The sequence below is a fragment of the Catharus ustulatus genome, chromosome 1 (genome assembly GCF_009819885.2).
Source record: "Catharus ustulatus isolate bCatUst1 chromosome 1, bCatUst1.pri.v2, whole genome shotgun sequence".
NCBI lineage: Eukaryota > Metazoa > Chordata > Aves > Passeriformes > Turdidae > Catharus > Catharus ustulatus.
The window spans coordinates 9503742-9527158 of record NC_046221.1 but is presented as its reverse complement, the minus strand read 5'-3'; the positions used below and the strand labels follow the sequence as shown (position 1 = coordinate 9527158).

The following is a 23417-nucleotide window of genomic DNA, read 5'->3' as shown; positions in this document are numbered from 1 at the left end:
ATTCAACAGAATGTGTGTGCATTTGAGCTCATACCAGAGGTACCAGTAAAAATTACATTGATATGAAAATACAGTGAACTTTTTTTTTCTTTCACAAGAGTCTCATTTCTAATTAATCATGTTGCCTTCTTATGAGTAAAATCCAATATCTTATATAACTTGACAACTATTAGAAGGAGATTATGGAAAATTAAATGTTTTGTTTGAAACAATTTCTCAAATCTTTATGCATGGAATTGCTTTCTTTGTACTGTGGCCTGCCAATACTTCCCAATTTGCTGATAAATGCTCCAAAAGGGTTTTATCAAAATGTCCAACTGCTAAGACTGCATGGCCTGCACTCTAATGATCTGCATTTACCCACAGAGAGCATGCAAAAAAGGACAAAAGATTTTCCTCAAATTCCCGTAACAGCAACTGTCAGCCCAGGATACTTTTATTATTACTGATATTCTTACATTAGTTTCCAGTTCAAGAGGGGAAAATCCTTTAGGCAAGAAGCACAGGCCCAGTGCAGGAACTGACTGACTCTCCAGGCAGTACAAGCATAAGATAATAAAATATTTGGACGTTTGAATTCAAGCATACCTAACAACAGCTGCTCAAAAGCAGGGACAGGTACTTCTATGCAAAGCCTGACACCTATTTTCCTTTCTGCATATTGAAAAAGCCCATCACAACTGCACACAGCACAAGGCAGAAAAATCCCAACCCTCTGCTTACAGGTTCCATGTACAGAATTGAATACACTAGAGAAAATTCAGGATAGGAAGTCCTGAAAGTGATGAAATTGTATTGGAATTCTTTCAGAAGATTGATCTGTGAGGAAGGAGTGTGTGTCTCTCACTTTGGAATGGAAAGAGTGAGAGATTTGTATTTGATAATTTTTTATGATGAGTGTCAGTAGAGATGCTCGGATACCCTACTGGAAAAACTACCTGCCCTTTCTTTATCTGGGTTACTAAAGTTATTCTTATTTGACCTGTAATGTATATCACTGCTAGCAATGAAGATAAGAAGGGTCACTTCTGTTTATGGACATTAAAAAGAAAGTGCATGGCTAATCAAGGAACTGGGATTTGCAAAAAGGGTCTCTAAAATATTAGTATCTCCAGCAGTTCTTTGGGCTCTCTGGATTTATGCAATGGACAACAACAGACTCAATGCCAAAGTGGTGGATGCTGTTTTCATAAGGAATTCATGTTTTACTGCTGTGACTTGGCACCATCATGTGGCCACTTCGAGTTTTCTCAACTTAAGTAAAAATATACATAGAAAAACGTTTGAAATTAATTAATTTAAACTTAGAAATATTTCAATCTATTTTAGAGGGAGAAGGTACATGCTTTAAATATATACATTCAGTAAATACTGAATACATTGTCTGGTCAATTGTCCTTTTTCCACCAAATCTGAGCTTGTTTAATCAAGGTTTCACTTATGTTCTTTAAGCCAGGTTTTCTTAAGTTACAAAAGACATTTTCAGTGCTTCATCTTGGTCAAACCCTTATCAATAGTGTACAAAAATTAGTATAATATTATAGACAGTTGTCCTCTTCCTCATTCTAAGAGCTTTGGAAATTATTTGCAGAATTAAACAGGTAAGTGTTTTCTGGTTTACATCAGAAACCCCAACAGATCTAGAATTTCAGTAAATCTCCCAGGGATATTGTTCACACAGTTTGATCCAAACAGGGACTGTACCTCTCAGAACCTGAGTTAGTCAGGTACTCCTCTGGCACAGTTTCAGAGCAAAAATCAGAAGATAGATACGTGTGATGTAATTTGTGTTTGGTATGTTTGCATATGGTCTTTAGGTAGACACAAGAAAGTTTTACCAAGCATTAATCTTTAAGAGGCCCAGAGGTGGAAATCTCCTCACATTCAGGTTGTACAGAAACACAGCTTTATGTTTGCCAAAGAATTGCTGTGATTTCTTTTAGAGTGAAATAACAAGAAACAGCAGTGCAATTTATAGGAATGCATTTTTGCTATTTTTAAAAAATATATATACATCTAGAGTACTTTCAACAAAGAATCACAGTCATCATGTTTTTAAGTAATGGTAAATTTGATTCTGTCATTTTTATGATAAAATATACTGTTTCAGTTGAAATATTGTATTGATAGTCTTTAAAGTATATACAAGTTACATATAAATTACATTACAAATTTTTTAATTGAAGTAAAAAATAAACTACACATTTTGCAATAAATTGTACAACCCTGTTTCTAAAAAGACTGCAGTAAAATAGAATACAGTTTGTCAGATTCCTCAGGCTGAGGTAATGCCCACTTCTTCTTTACATACTGAATGTCTATCTGTCCAGATTCCTTGGCCAGCACCATGCCCAACAATCCATTTGCTTTTTCAGGCTCTCCCAGCAGAGTCATAGTTACAACCCTGAAATCAAAAGAACAGGGAAGTGGTTTTTAATTGAGGTAAAATAAATAGAAATTGATGCTTTCAAACATGTTTGTATCAGGTTACTTAATGTCAATTAAATGATTCCTTTTTTCTGCTCAAGAACCAGTATGTTATTTAGCTTTTCACCAGTTGCAACCATTTAATGTAGATATAAAATGCAATTCTTCCCCCATGCATTTCATCACCAATTTCTAATCATGCTTGTAAGTTATTTCAAGCTTGTAAAAATGAACAATGTTTGATGGCATTTTCCATTACAGTGAAATAAATTTAAGAATTGTAATATTTTCTCCAAAAACTAGCAGTGTGCTGCCACAGTTTAAAAGGATACAAGGAAAACTTCTAGTTAGAGGGATATTCAGCAAGGCTAACTTCAGCCTAGGGAAGATAGTAAAAGTTTAGCTCACTCTTAGTTTGTTTCCACACCTTTAGAAAAGCAAAATCTAATGACCATTTAAAGTCAAGCAAAAAACCCCAACAATATTAATATTTTGTTACAAAGGGAGCACTTACTTCTCTGATGGGATAGTCTGCATTGCCACAGGAAACAAATCATTTTCCAGAAGATCCCAAATATAAATATTGGATGATGCATCCAGAGCAAAGAACACAGCAGGTCTTGTCAAAGCCCACTGCAGGGCAATAATTGGCTGGCCCTTTGTGCTGTCATTCCACTGCATGAGAGGGTACTCTGATGTCATCTGGTGTAATCTAATACTTCCATCTGAACAGCCAACCTACACCATAGATAAAAAGAAAATACATTCTGGAACAAAACAAAGTAAGATATAAAAAGTGGTGTTTAGGTACATTGTTTACTGGAGGACTTGGCAGTGGTGGGTTAAGGGTAGGACTTGATGGTCCTGGGGGTCTTTTCCAACCTAAATGATCCTATTATTCTCTGATTTTTCTTGTCACCCTTCATGGCAGATTTGAATTAGTGAGGTAAATCAACTATCACATCTAGTTAAATACATCAAATTAGAAATACGCCCTCAGCAAGTAATTAAAAAATGAAACTTCTATTAAAATGTTTTCATACCAAAAATAGTGGCTTTCCAAAAGGGAAGAAATCGATTGCAGTGATGCTTATTGATCTCAGTCTGCTCTCCTGGGGCCTGAATAGCTTTGGAACAACTTTTAAATCATGTCTTGTACCATGGCCTACCAGACCCTACAAACAATAAAAAGAAAATTAATTAAACAAAACAAAACAAAAGCTGCATTATTGGCATTACAGGAAAAAGTTAAATAATTGATGAGCTAATGCTTTAAAAGATCCTTACTAGCTAACAAATTTTAATAGCTAACAGATTTTAATAATATAGGCTCAAATTATAAATTTTATATACAATCTACTGCAAAAATTAGAACTAAATGAGACAGATTCCAAACAAAAAACTAATAATGAGACGAATTACAGCATGGTACTCACAAGGTTTGTTCCAACAATGAAGTGATTTGGATTAGAAGACAGAAATTTAATAGTCAATGTCTGTGGCATTCTCTGGCCAATATCCTTTGGGAAAAGGCTGAGGAAAATGGCAAAGGTGAAATATGACATTAACATGGGGAATTGTCTCCTAAAGCTGTGCAAGTACATACAGAAACTGTTGATCTAAAATGTCTATGACTAGATCTAGGAAGAAATGTGTATTTAAAAAAACTCACAACAGAAAATAATGTTAAATATATCTTATTACAACAAATTAGTAAGGCATAGGAAAAATTAGTTGCATGAGATAACATGTATAAAACTGAAATGCCTCAGTTTTCTTACCTGTTACTCAATTCCACAGTAGAGCTATGTACTAATTTCACTTTCCCTCCGGGAACCAAACCTAAAATTATAAAAAATTATTACTTGACCTGATTTAAGCACTTTGCATTAAAAAAGTGCAATCAATAAATTAAATCATAAGGTAGTAAAAGAATATTTCATTATTACTTTACTGCAGATACAGCCTTTGACATATAAGAATCTTACATCATTTAGAACTATTTGCTTCAGAATTCAAATCTGAAGAGTTACAACCATTGACAGAAATAGAAATACAGTTACATGTCTCTTTTTCAGCACTCTGTAAGACCTAATTCTAGAAAAGGTTAAAATGCACATTTATGTTACCTGGATTTTGACAATGAATTATAGTGATGAGAGTACAATAATGCATCCATAAAGTTAGTCTATGTTACTTGTTAGCAGAGAACAACATAAATAATTAAATTCCTTCAAGGATGAGAATTTTTTGAAGAGGGTAAAAAATTTACTGTTGGTTACAGTAAAAATGTGCCAACACTAACCACAGCTTTAAAATGTACCTCTCCACAGATATAATACCCAGCTTTAGCAGCTTAATAGAGCCCGACATTGCACATGAGCTTATAGAAAGTGATCAAAAATTCTAGTTTGCTGGCATTACTTCATTGTTTATTTAGGTATTTTCAAATGCAAAAGGATTTTAGTCACAGCCTTTTCCAGTTAGGTAAGCATGTAAGTGTAAATTTGTTTAAAGAACAAAGAATGTAATTTTCTACATTTACATAACTCTAAAAGGGCTGAATGCACTTTGTTCTTCAGTGTTTTCACAGAAAATTTTTCTCACACTAAATTAAGTATCTTACCTAAAAATGAACTTTCAGGACAACTCTCAAAATGGAGACACATGCAACAACAAAAGCACTATAACAGGTTTGGTTAAAACTAAAGTACAAAGAGGAAGACCAAAGACACAGAATCACATATTCTTTGAAAAAAAAAAAAAGAGCTGTTGACAACACAGAAAACTACTCTGACATTGTAAGAATTGTGGCTGCCTGGTAGCAATACAGAATTGGCAGATGAGATTTAGACAGCAGTGAAAATGATTCTCATACCTAACCAATAACCCCAAACACTAGCTATAAACTATTAAGAATTAATCTTCTTCTCAGTAATTTTGCCTTTTTCTAAACTACTTACAATACATCACTGACTCTTCCTCTCTCTTTTAACTTCATAGTCTCAAAACTGGAGCATTTTATTCTACCTCTAACATACACTACTCACCTAAGTCAGTTTGTGAACCAGCTAGATCCACTTTTTGCAATTCAACAACTACCTGAAAAGTCAATATTTAACATTAATAAAGAATCAGTATTTAGCAGACTTCAAAGTTCTTTAACAAATTGCAATAGTAAGTAATAACTCTAGAGGACTGTTTGGAGAGGCAGGTCTAACACTACAATGATTACAGGTAGATTCTGTATTCCCTGTCAATGTCTGCAATGGTAAAAATAGCTTCACATGCCTGCTGGATGTACCCTGATGGAAAGCAGCATTCTACACTTAATTGTTAGCTGGCATCTTGTTGGTTCAGTCAGCCACAAAAAACCCCACCCTAAACAAGGCATTGTAACACATTTCCTGTGCTTTCCTACACACATGAATAAAATGAACTATACACAAACTGTACATGAAATAAAAAGGGTAGATCATTTGGCCTGAATCTGTTGCTACTAAAGTTACCAAAGTAACTAAAGTTAAGGATTTCAAGAACTGGATTATTGACACAGAGATGAAACACTTGTATCCCTTATTATTCACAGGTTCAGCAGCTGGGCCAAAACTGCATCAGGTAAAAAACCACTGAAAACATGTGATAGAGTCTTCAGGACAGTAATTAAGAGCAGCAGACCTGGTGCTTTCCTGACCATCATATTTTAGGCAAGGAAATCTTATCCTCTAATTTTCACTTTTATCCATTATCCTTTATATTTGTTTTATATAAATTATTAATTTAATTTCTCCCCTATATTCAGTATCATCTCTGACACCACTGTGATTTTAAAATAAAGTAGGTGTGTGAAGGATGAGTGAGGACTATTAATCAACTACTGGAAATATGTGAACATATTTTTATGAAGTAAAACAGCTGACTGCCCTTTTTCATTAATTCATGTATATTCATTAATACTTTTGCCTAAAGATAAGATAACATTAGGAAGTCAGATCAAAACTTTTAAGGAGAATTCCAACAGAATGGTCATTGTTGCTGCACTTTTCAGGGAGGCAATTCTCATCAGAAATTCTGAATTTGGGTTGTTGTATTAGAAGTATTTCATTACACATTATACTCTCTCTTTTCATACATACTCACCCACATATTGAGGATTCCACTTTCATCCATTGAAGCTATCTGAAATGGAGGGCCTGACATTTCTATGGAAGGAATGGCAACAATTTATATTCATACACTGACCTTCCCCCTGAACAATAGATTTGAAAATCCTTTCCTACATTCCATTTCCTACTTTAATACATCCTCTGAAATTTCTACAATCTTCTCAGCTGCATAAAAAGTGAAAGTGCCCTAATTCTACCAAAGGAAAAAAAGACATTAAACTTTCTTTACTGACAGGGTGGTCAAATATTGGAGCAGGTTTCCTAGAGAGGTGGTCAATGCCCCAGGCCTGTCAGTGTTGAGGAGGCATTTGCACAATGCCCTTAACACGTTTTAACTTGGTCAGCCCCAAACTGATAAGGCAATTGGACTGGATGATCCTTGTAGGTCCCTTCCAGCTCAGTGTGTTCTGTATCTCTGTCTATTCCAGTATGTGCAGCTTCTCCTACCAGAAAGGCAGATGATCTCAGTCTGCATCTTTCTTACAATGTCTGGATTCTGCATGGACTTTGGAAGGGAACATAAAGTGAAACAGATGGAAGCTCACAGAACCCACAATACGCAGCACATTTCTTCAAACCACTATGGATTTCGAAGTACAAATCTGCAATGGAAGTGATAATGTCTTCCCTAGCACACTGAGAATTTGGAGATGTGAGGATTAGAGTTTCTTTGTAAAGGTTGGTCATGAAAAGAACAGGCAAAAGGCACAGGGAAAAGCCAGCACGTACAGTCACACATTTTAAGTGCTTTCAGAATAAGTAAGTTGCTCCACTGACTCAGAGAATTTTTTTGGGCATTAGAGAAGCACTAAGACTCTTCCAAAGGCAGTTTTTGAGTGATAATTTGTTTTATCATGGAAATACGGTCTAGAAAACAGACATTATAACAAGTACACAACCACATCTGATGTGAAGCTGCACTGAATGAACATTACATAAAAAACAGAGCAGAAAATAAACATTAATGTTGCATGCAATTGATACTACCAACAACTGAAGAGGCAGACTGGGATTATTAACTGGATTTTGACTATGATATATTTGTTTCACTAGACACCTGAATAAAGACTTAGATTTTTGATGCTTAGAAGAGCAGTTTGCATACCCTCCTGATCAGAGAGGCTTGAGAGCCCATAACTGTGGTCACTGTTGAGAGAAGTCGAGACAGGTTCCACTGCCAGTATAGGAGAGGTGTGGTTTACTGAATTCAGAATGCCATCTGTAAAGAAGAATAATGCAAGATAAACAAAGTACTTTCCACAAAAAACAAAAACAAAATCTTCATCACTTTTCAGCTAATGGGAGAATGATGATTACAAAGAAAGAATGGCAAATAATGAATTTTGCACAAGTCTCAAATACAATACTGCAAACTGTTCGCAAAATTTTAAAAATACTTCTAAAAAATCCATGTTTCAATATTTCTATTCACTTCTCATTTTCCAAATGACTGATGCACCATTTATGCCAGTGTACCAGACATTTCATTAAAATCTACCATTTCAGGGCTAGCATGGAAAGAATTATTTCACGCTCCATAAACACTAGGGGTAGAAACAAATCACTGTTTACTATGAAAGAAGACAAAATTGAAGAAAAATTACTCTTAGTAGACAATATCCTGAAAAATACTGAAACAAAGTATTCACCACAAGAAAATATGTATTTACCCTTTAATAACATTTTAAGGCAAATGTATGTTTAGAGTAATTTCAATGTGTGTTTTTTGCCAGATACTCATGATTTCTGGACTTGCCCTGTGCTCTGAACTTAATCTCATTTAGGACTGAAAGCATTAAAGCTTCCTAAGTATCCAGCATTAAACCTGCCTGTTTACATAAGCAACTACATGAAATTGCACACATCCATTTGACTACCAGCATGCAACACAAAACCAAGCATCTTTGACCTACTAAAAAAATTAAAAGTCTGTCTACAACCAACTACTGATTACTTTTACACGGCTGCAGCAATTAGAAACACTTGTGAAGAGAAGAGGATTTTGTGAATGTGGGCAGTGGTTATTTATAAAAATAATAGTACCTCAGCCAAAGTTAAATCAGACAATCATAGGATGGTTTGGACTGGAAGGGATATTATAGATCATTTCATTCCAACCTCCAGGGACACCTTCTGCTGGACCAGGTTGCTCAGATCCCCATCCAGCCTGGCCTAGGACACTTCCAGGGATGGGGCACTCACAGCTTCTGTGGGAACCTGTGCCAGTGCCTCACCACTCCCACAGGAAAAGATGTCTTCCAACATAACTAACCTAAACCTACACTCCTAATAAAATTATTTACAAAACTATTACTAAATGTTATTCTTCACGCAAGGATATCTTGTATGAAGATTACAGAAACATCAAGATTTAGGTGACAGTTTCACTGGGCACAAAGTGACTGACAAGGATGCACAGATGCTTACCCGTGGAAAATGTGGGAACTCTAAATGTCCACTCAGTTCCAGTGATCATCATACAAGGGTGCATTCTTGAGTCTTCTCGAAGATCCCACACCAACAATGAACCATCTTCTGTTCCAGCAAAAACTAACGTTGCTTTACTGGGACTAAAGCAACAACACATCACCTGTAAAACAGTAAAAACATGCAGGGCTGATATTATGATAAAGACCAATGGTTTGATGAGCTTGAAATAGGTTTGTGAGCATGGAAACCCAGAAAATAGAGATTACATGTGTTTATAGCAGAAGGGAAATCTATTTTGAAAGGGAAGTAGGATACAGGACCTTCAGTGGGCCTTCCCTTTTCAAATCAATCGTGTAATCTGCATCTACCGTCACAAAGCTGAAAGATATAAGTCAGCTGTATGGGAAAGATGAGTAGAGAGAAGTTCTAACAATATCTGAACCAGATGTTTTACTTCCATTCACTCTTCAACCATGAAATATAGTCAAAAGTAAACAATCAATCAACAAAACACCAAGACCATCACAACAATCTGGTCCTGGAGCACAGAATAGAACAAGAATAGTCTTTGTTCGCTAGCCTCAAATATGTTTCTCAGATGACAGAAGATGACACATTTGCAACAAGACAAAAAAAGACGCCAAGTAAAAATAAAATCTTTAAATAAAGTATTGTAGTTGATAGACAAATATATGAAGTTATTAAAACATACCTCTGAATCACATATTAAAACTTTCTGAGGACTGGAGGGCTGCCAGATGTTCCAAACACATATAAGACTCTTTCTGCTCAGCAAATCAACACCTGCCTTTTCAGGCAATCCATGAACAGAAAGTAGTGTCTGTCTCTGAACTTGAGAGACATACAAGCAGCGTATTTTTCGGCCTAAACCATTTCAAAATAAAAGCCAAGAAAGAAAATCAATAAATTAAAAAGCAAGTTTACTGCAAATGAAAAAGCATATTCAAAGCTGCTATAGTAACAAACAAATTAAGATGCAATTATGAAGAGTATTTCTACTAACACTGTGTTGCCTTTGAAGCTATACAATAAAAAAGGAGGGACTAGAGAAGGAATTCAGAATACTAGAAGTAGAAAGCAAAAAGGAAGATAGCCAGGAAATTAATAGAATAATTATTCTGGACATAAGCAAGCAATCTGATCTGATGCCAGTATGTATACTGAAAATTAAACCGAATCTCAAACAGGAAACAGCACAGGCCAGGCTTTTTTTGTTTCATCTCATGTTCATGTTAGATGACATAGGGTTCTGTGTTATAATAAGCCTTCCTAACATAATTACAGATGTTCTATTTTTCACTTTTCATCTGAACAGCTACTGTTTATATGGAGAAGATATAATTGCTTTTCAAATATATCAGGCTACAGTGTCCCTGCTGAATAATCTGCCTTTATTTGTAACTTTGGCCCTACTGTCAGCAGAAAGAGCCCAAACAAAATTAAATCCCTTGGGATGGCCCTTCAACAACAGGGACAAGAGATTGCACACCTCATGTTAACTGTTGGCTTTATTTCCGATAGGAAGAGATGGAATATTATTTCTTGTAAGATGCTCTGACGTTCCCTGTGTGAAACCAATGTGCACAGAGTTCCAGCAAGATTAAAAGGAAAGTGGAGTTTGCATCATCTGCATATCCTGATATGTGCTGTTTGCACAGTAATGACAAAGAACATGGCACTTTGCATAAGAAAGATCAGTCTGTACACTAAAAGGTGTAGAATAAAGTTCCCTTACCATGGAGGAATGGCTGGTTAGTATTTAACTGGAAACAGCTATCACTAATAGACAGACTCGTTTGTCGAGATCTTAGTTTCCTGGGTTGTGTTGCAACTTGATCTTCCTCTAGCAAAACAGCAACCACCTTTCAAACATAATTACATTTATAGAAATAAAAGGGTCATCTTATCTTCCAGCTTTGCTATTTGTAGCTTTCTAAAGTTATGTGGATTAATTTCATAAAACTTTATTAACTGTCTTCTTAATTTTGTAACTTTGTAAATACAGCTTTAGAGACACAAAAGTTGCACAGTTCTGATTCCACTCCTTTGCAGAAAGATTATTCTCTTTGATAACAAGTATTATTTAATTAATTTACTTAAATTAGTCAGAATAAGAACTGTAAGTGATCCATCACACTGTATATTTATGCACACAGCTCAGAAGGGATATTAAGGATGTAAGTGCACCTGGCAAGCAGACCGGAGAAAATTTGCTAATCTTTGGGAATCAATTTTAGGTTTTGGAGCTCCATTCACTGATGTATCCTGGCTGTTTATGGAACCTATAAAAACAGGAAAAACAGACAAACAGACAAACTTGAGGCTTCAAAATGGAATCAGTTCAGAAAAGTGTAAGGACAATTTAATTTTTATGCAAGAGGAGAGTGGCAGGAATCAACTTATCTTCAGCAGAAATAACAGCATTGGAGAAGAAGAACTGTTGGAGACTCATTTTTGCTGCCAACAGAAACATCAAGCCAGAAGGAAAAACTATTTCTGCCACTTATTTTTCATACCTTCCACATGAGGATTCAGAGTGCCTGTGTCAGCTTGCTATCAGTGCAGCCTGCCTTTCTATAGATTCTCACAAGTAATGGATACCAAGAGAAAGTTTACATGACATGCACTCATCCACGAGTGAATAGGATTAAAATGTTCTTCACCTCCAGATACAAGAGCACTTTCTCCTGGATGTTGTGTCCATTTCTCCAGTGTCTCAACTTCCTCAGTCTGAATGTCTCTATCAAGATTGTCCTCATTACACTGAACATATGCCTAAAGTAGAAAGATAAAATTATCAATATATGGGGCGACACAGCTAAGAATGACAGCACATAACTGACTAGAACTTAGTAATGTTAAAACTGAAATTTAAAGCTCAACCTCTTGTTTGTGAATTCAGACCTGAGCATACTGACACACTGTCACTATTTCATGCATGCACATTTTACCACATGTCACACCAAAGTGCTAAATAAATAATATTGCAAAAATACAGAATGTCTTCCATGATGTGTAAACACCAAACCCAGCATATCTGGGGACACTGAGCCACAGACAGGCAAAAAGTCCTTTAGAAAATGGGGAAGGAAAAATGAGAGAGTCCTCTTCTAATATAGAAAGGAAATGGCCTGTCTGGCCAAAAGTTTTCGAGATCATTGCTTATAGTAATTGAAGCTTAGGGATGAATATGATTAATTTATTACTTTATGTCCTGGTAGCTTTAGCAACTATGTGTTTTAAGGAAAATTCCAGAAGAAAAATCAGCCCTTTGAGGATTTAAATATTACTGTGTATTTGTTACGCACCTGCTTAGTGTTCATTTTGCCAAAGTTCCTGATATACATGTCGTACTCATTGACAGGGGGCAAATCCAGTAATGAAAAACTAACTGAGAAATCCAGGTCAATCAGTGGGAGAAGTTCTGAAGCCCGTTTTCTTCAGGATGAATTACAAAAGAAAAGCACAAAAATGGGTGAGACCAAATATTTGGTATTCTTAAAGAAAGACTACAGTAGTTTCACGAATACAAGCCGCACGGATTATAAGCCGCACCCCCGGTGCCTCGACAATGTTGCTGTCTTTGTCAATAGATAAGCCGCACCCCGAATATTAGCCGCACTTTCGTTCGTCGCGAGAATCCGTGCGCAGCTTTCACAAATTGGCCAATTAGTAACAGGATCGCGGCATAGCGGGCTTTACTGGCTCGGGGCGGGCCCAGGAAGGCTCGGCCCGCTCATGGTTGCCGACGGGGCCGGGTGGCCCAGCTCAGCGCCACGGCTCGGCGGGGCTGGCCGGGTGGTGCTGCCGCCGCCGCCGCCGGGCTCGCTGGCCCCCCTCTCCCGTCAGCACCGCCCCGCTGCCGCGTTCGCTCGCCCGGCTGGCAGGGCTGCCGCCGCCGGGCTCGCCGCCCGCCCCGCTGCCGCTTTCGCTCGCCCTGCGCCGCGCCTCGCGAGCGCCGCGCCCGCCCCGCGGCACTTTCGCGAGCGGCGGCGGCTCGCGGCGGCGGCTCGCGGCGGCGGCTCGCGGCGGCGGCTCGCGGCGGCGGCTCGCGGCGGCGCTTTCGCGAGCGGCGGCGGCTCGCGGCGGCGCTTTTGCGAGCGGCGCTTTCGCGAGCGCCGCTTTCGCTCGCCCCGCCGGCAGGGCTGCCGCCGCCGCCACCAGGCTCGCCGGCCGCCCCCTCCCGTCTGCACCGCCGCCGCGTTTCCTCGCCCTGGCCGGCACTGCAGGCCCCCGCACCGCCGGGCTCCCCCACGCTGCTGGCCCTGATTCTGCTGGGCTTCCCCCGCTGCCAGGCAGCCCCACCCGCCGGCCTTCCTGCTTCTGCCATGCTCCCCTGCACTGCTAGCCCCAGTTCTCCCGGGCTCCCCCGCCATGCTGGCTCAGGCTCTGCCGCCCCCCTGCCCCGCTCTGCTGGCTCAGGCTCTGCCGCCCGCCCCCCACACTGCAGGCCCCGCCTCTGCCAGGCTTTCCCACCTCTGCCGGGGCCGGCCGGGCTCCAGCTTGGCTTGGGGCTGCCGCGGGCTCTCACTTCCGTGTTGGCAGCTTTTAGAATTTTGTTAATAGATTAGCCGCCCCGGAATATTAGCCGCACTTCCGGGTTTCCACCAAAATTTTGGTCAAATTGGTGCGGCTTGTATTCGTGAAATTACTGTACTTGATTTTGTATCTAACAATCCTTTGATCTATGAGAACTGAAGTTGTACCTAAATTAATTAGCAGATAAAAATGTATCAATAGAAATGCATAGACTACTGTTAAAAGTTTTCATTTAATGTTACATTGAGATAATGATCATATTAGAAAATGCAATACTAATTGCAAATGGCAAACTTAACATGATTTATTATTAAAACCAAACTATCAAAAGCTCAGCAGATCATCTTGCCTAAGTATTCCAAAGCTGTTCTGTGAAGTAACAGATGAATGTCCCTTTCTTCTATAGTTAGGACAGTGGCTAATTCTCCTAAACTCATTTTATTAACTCACATCACTCATACGTGTACACACTTTATAAGATCTTCTACGATGTCCTAACTTTGTTACACATATGCAGGAAAAGACTGACAGTCTTTGTCACAATTCACACAACTGTCTATCTGCTTTAATTCCATAAAGCTGTCAAGCTATTTCATTTTAAGAGTGAACTGCTTCAATTACAGAAAGATGTCTGCTTACAGGTTGGTTCCAGGCTCTTGTTGTAGTATACTCTTTGAAAATCTGACAATTTTTGCAGTCTCCTTTTCTCTCTCTTGCACTTTGCAGGCTTTTTTTTATGTACTTAAAAGTAATGCATAAATAACAAACCAGATACAATTATGGATCTATAACAATTCTGTATCTAAACACTTTTGCAGATGCATATTCTAGTTACAGATTCTTGCTAAGGCAAGATGGTATTTCAAAAGGGAAAAGACTAGAGCTAGAATTTAATCAGTATTTTAAAGTGAATTTTTCTTTATGCATAAGGACAATTTTCACATCTCCTTTTTGCTACTTGATGACATCTACTGCATATTCTTACCCACATTTTACTTGTGCTTCCTAATGTTACATCTCTTCACAAACATGGGCATAGATTGCTGAGATCTAACTCAAACATATGAAACTAGCTTATTAGTTACAAATCTTAATATGTGCAAACAAATCCTTTAAAATTAAACTAAAAAGCTTGTATTTATAACTCACATCTCCCAAGTGCCACAACTTATTTATGGGATGCTTTCAGTCTATTTACTGGTAGTAATGTATTATACCAAGATTAAATTCCACAACTCCTTCCTCTCACCATGAAAATGCTCATTATCTTCATAGGCTGTGTAAGCTGTTAGCATGCACACAGAACTAAAAACACAGTCTATACCATGACTGCATACCATAATCAGTCATGGTACAGGATCAGCTGAGGCTGACAAACATTCCAGAAGGCAATTCTCCAGAGATGGCTTTGTGAGTTTCTTAATCTGTCTCTACAGTCTAGAGAGGAAGCCTAAAAAATGAACTTGTGTAAAATTTGAGCATATAATTTTAGGCAATGTGAATTAAATAACTTAGACAATAAAATCTCCCTCATGTGAAAATTAGCCACTGATGTGCAGCCATGCAACAGTGGAATCTGGTATCAACAACAACATTTAATAATCTTGCTTTATGCATCCAAATATTGTAACAGAAAACTGCACATATATACAGTGTTTCAGACAAATCTGGAGCTCCTGCCCAAGTTCCACAAAAAGCAGGAATCAATGCCTTTCTTTAAAATACAGAGATGTCTTAGGTATCTCAAATCTAGATTAATTTTAGATCAGTAATAACATGTTTTACAGCAATCAATGTTATACCTGAAAGGGAATTTGCCACTTTGGCAACTATACGTACCATACATTATTTCAGGAAGTTATAGCTCTGCAGAGACCTGATGGTAGCTGAAAGGCTTGATCTTTACTATTTTAAGTCAATATCTAATTAAATTACTGAAGCATTACACAAAGAAATTACAATCCTGGCAACATGTTCTGTAATAAAATGATGCACATAAATTTATATATATATATATACACATTTCTCTTATAAAATGACATGTAGCAATACCTGTAAATTATATATACTTAACTAATTGCTGTTAGTTAATAAAATATTTGATTCCATAAGTCTCAAGTTTATAAAGTTCACATACTTCAAATATAATGAGAAAAAACCTGCATCTCACATAGTGAGCTGCCATTTTGTGTGGATTATTTAAAATACACTTACTTCTGCTTACTGGCCATACTTCGGCTGCTTTGTCTTTGGTTTGCCATTTGGAAATCCATGAATATTCCACAAAAAGAACTTCTGACAGAGGAATCTTGCCTTTCTGTGATATTGTAAAACACAGTGTTACAGTTCACACTTAAAAGTGCATGAAAATGTTAAGCAGTAAATCTAAAAAGCTGCAGATTTGTTACAACACACCTACTAAAAGTTCCTGGTTCACATGTTACACTAAGTGCTCTATTTTCAGTACGAGTTTAACATCAGTAATGGGCCAGCACATAGCCCTTACAATGGCTCCTTATCAATCAATTCAAAATGACTGACCATTGTAATTTTTACTTTAGGAGACTGATGCAGAAAGTGTCTCTTTCTTTCTATTGCCATCAGCAGGTGCCTTGTTCCCCTGTGTACAGTAAAACTCTGTGATCAGTTCTAAAAATTGCATTAAAGTCACACAGACGTCACCATGTGCACACAACACCTCTGAGTAAGAACTCAGATAGAGGAAAACCTCATCAACACAGGCTTAACTAATGTCCTTAGTGAAAAAGAAAAACACTGAAAAAACAGTTTACAGACCAACTACAACTGATGTCATGTCTATCTTACTCTCTGTCCTGACTAGACTGTAGCTAATTGACCTTAAGATCCAACTTCCAGTCAGACTAACGGTGCTTCACTCCCTCAAAGGATGACTACCTTTTTAGGCAATACTTGTAAAACACTTTTAAACTTATGAAAATAATTGCCAGACTGATCAATCACCATTTTAAGCAACGAAGATCAAAATGTCATCGAAAAATGAATGTGTTGTGTAATTAAGAATAAACCACCAGTGCTACAATTCTGAAATTTTAAAATCTTTATCAATTCTGTACTGTTCATTAGAAAAATAATAATTGCACAGATCTTCTGCAAGAAGAAATTCACATTACAGTTGCTGGTTCTGGCTGCAATGACCATTAACTGAAAATCTGCTGACAGAATCAGAGACTCTTCTAGGCTGGAAAACACCTTTAAGAGATACTGTAAAAATTTACAGAAACTCCATGCTATTCTTCCATGACCATATTAACTTTGAACCAGACTAAAAGGCTATGAAAAAATCTTTTGCACAATCATTCCATGTGGTTGCTCACTTCAGTGCAGACTGCAAAGAAGAACCACAACTGTACTTAAATAAGCAGCTCTGGCACTCACAGGTGTCAGATCAACTGAATGCCAGACATTTCAGAAAGAGCTTGCATTTAAGAGTGATTAAGTGCTATATATTTGAGTAGTATTGATATTTTTCTTGCCTTCCCTCCAGAACAGTTGCTTCAATTTTGCTTATAAGAAAAAGGTGAATTTAATGCCAGCGGAAGCCCCAGACTGTTCCAGCACTCCTCAAGTTTTCAAAATCCAGACTCTCATATGCTCCTCTTACCCAAAATAAGATGTATTAAATGTCAGTCTGTACTTTTTATATTTCACAATTTAAATGATTGCTAATGCCTATGAATCATTTAGTAATGTGGACGTTACAGTGCTTACCACAAATCTCCATGATTCATCCAGAGGACCAGATTTTGGTCTTTAGGCAGACTTTTAGAAAAAGTGGCCAGCTGACTTGTAAGTTTTATGTGTTACTCATGCATTTAATAAAAAAAGGCTGGTATCTAGTCACATACCCATGACTGGTTTCTTTTTTTCATTTTCCAGTTTCTTTGGCAATGGAGTAAAAATTCTATCATTTTCTGCAGTAATTGCTCTTTGAATTTCTTCAATTTCTGATGTTCTGGAAAATGGAACCTCTCTTAGGTTTTCTTCTGCATCTCCTACTTCACCACTTTTGTCCTCATCATCTTCAAAATCATCCTCATAGTCCTTTGAAAGTAACAGAACTCTCCATACTTAGTAAACACAGACTACAGATGTATTTTTCAAGATTTCACAGAAATTACACAATGGTGTCAAAATAAAAACCTCATACAGATGGCTAAAAGTCCTCTGATGGAAAGGCATTCTAAAATAACCAATGGAAAGAAAACAGCATCTCTTGATTGTGCAGTAATTTTAATGAAGACAAGAATAGTCTTTTTATTTAATATCCTAAAGTAGATACTATATGTTTAGGTGAATTATGTGCTCTTTAAAGAAATACAATAACAGTGTTCAGTGGTATAAATGCTTCAGGGGTGTATGAAGTTGTTTATTTGACAATTTTAATTTGAGTTGTCTTTTAATGGTCAGCTCACATTTACTCAACTGCCACACTCCCTGTCTATGCCTAAAGGTCATCCTTTAATAAATTCCCTTAACTAAGACAATTCATGTCATACTAAAATAATCACCTAACACATATTAATGAACAAGTCTTAAATGTGCTTATTTCTCTTCACTGAATGGTAAAGGGCTGCAGGGAGCAGCTCACCAGTGGAATCATCACTCCTGACACGAGTGGAAATGAATGCTACCCTCACTGAACAAAGATGATTCTAGTCCAGCTCACAATGAAAGCACATCCCACACACTCTTGTATCTTAATAACTTTAAACTAGACAAAAGAGAGCTAAAAATAGGGAATACATTTAAACAAACCTTTTTCCTATGATATCTTTTTAGTGATAAATGAACGGGCTTTTTATACTTTTTACCTGAAATTATTAGCTCTGATTATTTAAATAATTCAGCATTTTTCATAGAAAGCAATTTAAATAATTGAAATCCACAAAGGCAGAGAAAATATTTTGTCAACACTTCAACTAAAAAACCAAAAGTTGGTTCCCAACCTCTAACGAAAACTAACTAGCAGAGATTTTCTACACAACATTTTAATTACTCACTATCTACTGTTAGCCAAATTAAGGCTACTGCCACCAAAAAATAACTAAAAACTATGTAACATCCTGTTTATTTCTGTGAACAAAGTTTTCTCTATTTTGATACTTAAGAATTACTTCAGACAGATAACTGTATACTTTGACTTACTTCAAAGTCATCTTCATAATTTGGCGGAAAATCCTGAAGTCCTGTGTCTGGATTAGAAATGTGTGTATCATTCATTTCCTTAATGAGAAAAGTAAATAAAACTGTTAAATAATCTAACCAAAAAAAAAAAAACCAAAACAAACCTCTTATCTGGCAAGTCTTAGCATGCAATAGATTAATGGTTGCTGTTCTCAGTTATTTCTACATTTTCAAGCAAACATAGAGCATATAGTTTATACAGATAAAATTATACTATCAAGTGATAATTACTGTATTAAACTAACAGTACAGGAAGAAAAACAGAACTCAACCTTATCTTGGGAAGACCAACTGTTTTTCTACCAGTATTTTTATTGGAAAAACATAAAAACTGCTGCATTGCCTATGATTTCATTGATGGTACTAACAACAAAACAAGATTGCCTTACACTTTTGAGGACTAAACAAAATTATCCCTACACCTAAGTTAAACTGGGGGACTCAATCTGTTCATAAAGTAGTGCAAATGTTGAAACCAGGAAAGCAGAGACATGGATACAACAGGAGAATAATGTTGAATCCTCTACTTTATTTACATGGAATAAGATTTATGGTATCCTTGAAATACCCTTCTCTAGATTTTTAACTTGATTAAAATAATGCCATTTATGGCAACTTTCTTGGTTTCAACATTTGCACTATTTTATTAACTGATTGAGTGCCCCAGAATAACTTAGGTTGTGAGAAATTTCTCTTGATTTCTTCTGCCTGCAAGATTGCAGTTACTCAGCAGTAACTAATTAATATAGTTTAATTCATACAATTTAAAAAAAAAATCCTTATTCCATTTAGTCAGACACCTTTAGTAACACACTCAACAAAGATAAGTCTTTATTAGCTATTTGGCTACTTTGCAGTTTTTATTACCTATGACCATCTCAGAAAATGTCTACAGAGCTGTCAGCTTTATTAACAACACAGATGCATCTGGTACACATATGATTTTTACACACTAAAAACCTCCACCAGTCAGTAGCTACTTCAAAGAATTTATAAAGAATAGCTATACATTGTCAATACAAAGCAGGATTAGGAAGTCATGCTGGAATATCTGGAAGGCTGTGGCATTTGGAGAAACAAATATACAAAAAAATCAATAGCACAGAATGCAAAACACTGGAATTTAAGTCTCCCTGTTGAGTCAGGTTTTAAGCAGGAATTTCACCCTCCTGGGTTGTCTTCTATTGCCAGTGAAGACAGAGAAGATAATGGAAAAGGAGACCAAATATAAGAGGACTGAACTGCCTATTACTCTCCACAAGCTACAAAAGAAATTTAGGCCCTCACCATAGAAATTCACACTTAAAGATGGGCTTGATCAACCAGTTGAAAATACCACAAAACTTTTTAAAATTTTTATGGTGGAGTTAGGCTGTATCTGCACCAACTGTTCCAAGTAAACCCAAGACTACACAGACTTGCTGAAAATTTGGTTCTGTCTGCACCTGTCCATTTAAAAATATTAATATAAATAATTTCAAAATATAAAAATAATTTCCTCTTCTTTAGTTTTACCTCCTCTCTTGTGTCCATATCCTCTTTTTCAATGAGTTTTCCTTTATCTTTTACAGTCCTATTCAAAAAGAGAACAACAATTTTATTGGTTAACTCATAAGAAAGCAGTTCTGTTTCAGTTTTGTTTTCTGGGAATTTTGTTTCTTTTAGGGAAAAAAATACTTTTTTCCTGAAAAGGAAAAAACAGTTTGAAATTTCCAATTAACTGAAATATTTCTGCAAGTATTATTAAAGATCTCTATGATATAAAAGTATAATGAAACAAACAAGTGATTAACCAACAAAGAATTCAGAAACTTTGTTCAAATTTATTATCTATAATTGCATCAAAAGGTAAGAAAAAGTAGAGAAGAAAAAAATTCATAACCCCACACATTTATTGCTTGTATTGATATTTGCAGCAAAACAGAGATCAAGATCAGGTTGGTGCAATATGCTCAAAAGCTATAAATCAACGACTGATTTCAAACCTGGTTTTTCATTCAGGGGTCTTATGAGGATTGTAGAGTCAGGGTCAGAGAGCAGGAGCAAATCAACAACAAACTCTTTGATTATTTTATAAGTAGAGAGTAAATAGACAGTATCAGACTTGAAGAAGCGAATATTTTTACTTCCTATGTGAGTATTTGCATATACTGCTGTTAGGATTGACAAACATAGGAAAAGGCAACAATAAAAATTAAAAGTTGGCTGGATCATGTCATAACAAATTGGAGTGATTCAACATTAACAGTGCTTGAAGCTGAACCATGGTTTCAGGACATCTCACTAAACCATACTGCCTTCCCTGCCATTCAGGAATGGCTAAACTCTTCTTTCCCAGCTATGCACAAACAATGACTCAGCCACAACCCCAGCAGCAACAGCTTCCAAACATTTCCTGAATACTCAGCACTGCTGACACAGCTGAGTGCTGCTGCCAGGTAGCATCCCAACATGTGTATTCTGGAATATTTCAATAGGAATACATATCCACAAATTCATTTCAGCCAAAGTGGTCTGTCCCATGCTTAACCTTAGTAATACTCAGCCAACACTGGACTGCCAGTGTCCCCAGAAGCAAACAGCCCAGACCTGTATTGAGCCAGGAAGCTAAACTAGTGTTTAAAAGTGAGAATTGCCACCAACAACGTACTCAGAGAATTAGACTTCAGAAAGTTGTGTAAGAATTTCACAAGGCTCAAGAATTAAAGAATTCTGAGTATTAGAATATACACTCCAAGATTTATATTTGCTAGTTACAAAATTTAGAAATAGAATCCTGAAATGAATTGATCCTACTGAGGGTATCTGGAACTTTTCTTTCCTTATTCAACTGCAAACTTGCTATATATATAAATATGTTTTAGATACCCTAGATATCCTAGTTCCTAGGATAGGAACTGCATATTAACACTCAAACTAAACAACAAAATACAGTCCTATGTAGTTCATCATGAACCTTACATGTATCCACATGACTACACAGTGAATTTCCAGGTGATAAAATACAGCATTACTGTCTCCAAAACTAAGGGCCCAGATTAACATACGTACATACATATATATATATATATATATATATATATAGTTTACAAGGACCAAAAAAAATCTCTCGCTACCCTGTTGAAGAAAAATAATTAAAGGAATTTAAAGGAATACAAATACATATAGTTTTATCTGAATCATCTTAGAGGCAACACAGAGATTTTTTTTGTAATTGCTGTACCATTAGGCATGTGAACAAAAATTATATTATCCCTAGATAAGTGAGATTAAGAATTTATGCTTATTGGTTTGGTGGTGACTGAATCTTAGTAGACATCATTTAGTATATAATTATTATAAATCTCTGAATTTACCTTACAAGCTGATGGCTCATTTCTTCTTGAATCCTCTCCTCCTTTTTGTACTCACTGTTCTGTGAAAGAAGTCACAATATTCATGAGTCAGAAATGCTAGGAGGAAATATGTATATGAACCTGTATTAGTAGTACTTTCACCAAAGAGTAAAAAAGGTTGCTAATGAACTGCTTCAATTGCAGACTATTTTTTATTTCAGTCATGGCTTGTAAGATGCTCTGAAGAACTGGCAGGGGTTAAGGGCTGACCTTGGAAGGCTGTGGTCAGACTGTTTCAAAAAATGAGATTTCAACAGTATATATTACAATTCACACAAACTGGACAGAGGGACAGAGAACAGTCTCAGGCATTTTCAATCCCCAGTAGAGGGACTTGAATCCTAAACTCTGTATTATGAAAGTTTGCTTAAGTTTGGTATTCAATACGTTGTTTAAGACAAAGATCTTTGTTGCTATCCAGAAACAGAAAACAAAATATAACTCTGGGACAGAAGCATCAGTGTGTATGTGTTCTTTAACAGCTACTTGAATAAATTTCCAAGGAAGTCAAACATTGAGCAAGCCCCTGAGAGACTTTTGTTGCCTGTTGCAGTTATTTATTTACAGAAATCACTCATGGAGGGCTCCTACACTGCAAATTACTCATATTGTCTCTATAAAATGTATTTATGGACTTTTATTTCAAAGCTTGTACATCTTCACTCGTTAGGCAGCAGAAGAAACTACCCTAGACCATCTCAACTGTTTTACGTCCCATGAAATTTATTTACAAGAATTTATTTATTATAAATAAATTTATAATTTATTTACAATTCTTATTTTATAAGTTGCAAATTACTAGTGGTTCCTTCTCTCAGTCTTGTTGAATAAATACTTATAAAAATCAGTAAAAAAAATCAAATTATTGATTAAGCCTCTAGGATATAACATCATGCTCCACATTAGAAAGATAAAAGATATTGTACAGCTTCAGAAGTAGAGGCAAACACCACAAATATAAAGGTTCTACACTGACATGCCTACTTATGAGTTGGATATCTGTGCTCCCTTCACAGACAACATAGAAGTAGCTTCTTTTAAAATCATACTTTTTGCTATAAAGGCAGCCTTCAATGAACCTCAAGCCTTATAACATCTCCACTTCAAAGTGTTTGCAAAAATTTCAAGTCATAGCAAGAAAGAATTTTATGAATAAAAGATGTTTCTACCATATAGGCATTTTTTGTATAAGTTTTATGGAAGAAATCAACTC

At 36.6% G+C, this 23417-nt stretch overlaps 1 protein-coding gene across 1 annotated transcript in view; it reads right to left on the bottom strand.

Annotated features, from left to right (window-relative positions):
- Window positions 1–420: 420 nt before the first annotated feature.
- The window catches only part of DYNC2I1 (dynein 2 intermediate chain 1), a 28603-nt gene continuing 5606 nt past the window's right edge, over window positions 421–23417 (bottom strand). The window contains exons 6-24 of the mRNA XM_033073043.1: window positions 22166–22224; window positions 20325–20382; window positions 18771–18848; window positions 17471–17666; window positions 15798–15900; window positions 12353–12482; window positions 11708–11819; window positions 11232–11326; window positions 10780–10906; window positions 9736–9908; window positions 9021–9183; window positions 7699–7812; window positions 6568–6629; window positions 5478–5529; window positions 4209–4269; window positions 3864–3960; window positions 3471–3602; window positions 2942–3165; window positions 421–2404 (exon numbers count right to left, since the gene is read on the bottom strand). Of these exons, the coding sequence (XP_032928934.1) occupies window positions 2233–2404; window positions 2942–3165; window positions 3471–3602; window positions 3864–3960; window positions 4209–4269; window positions 5478–5529; window positions 6568–6629; window positions 7699–7812; window positions 9021–9183; window positions 9736–9908; window positions 10780–10906; window positions 11232–11326; window positions 11708–11819; window positions 12353–12482; window positions 15798–15900; window positions 17471–17666; window positions 18771–18848; window positions 20325–20382; window positions 22166–22224 (2208 nt within the window). The 3' untranslated portion in view covers window positions 421–2232. The remainder of the gene's footprint in view (window positions 2405–2941; window positions 3166–3470; window positions 3603–3863; window positions 3961–4208; window positions 4270–5477; window positions 5530–6567; window positions 6630–7698; window positions 7813–9020; window positions 9184–9735; window positions 9909–10779; window positions 10907–11231; window positions 11327–11707; window positions 11820–12352; window positions 12483–15797; window positions 15901–17470; window positions 17667–18770; window positions 18849–20324; window positions 20383–22165; window positions 22225–23417) is intronic.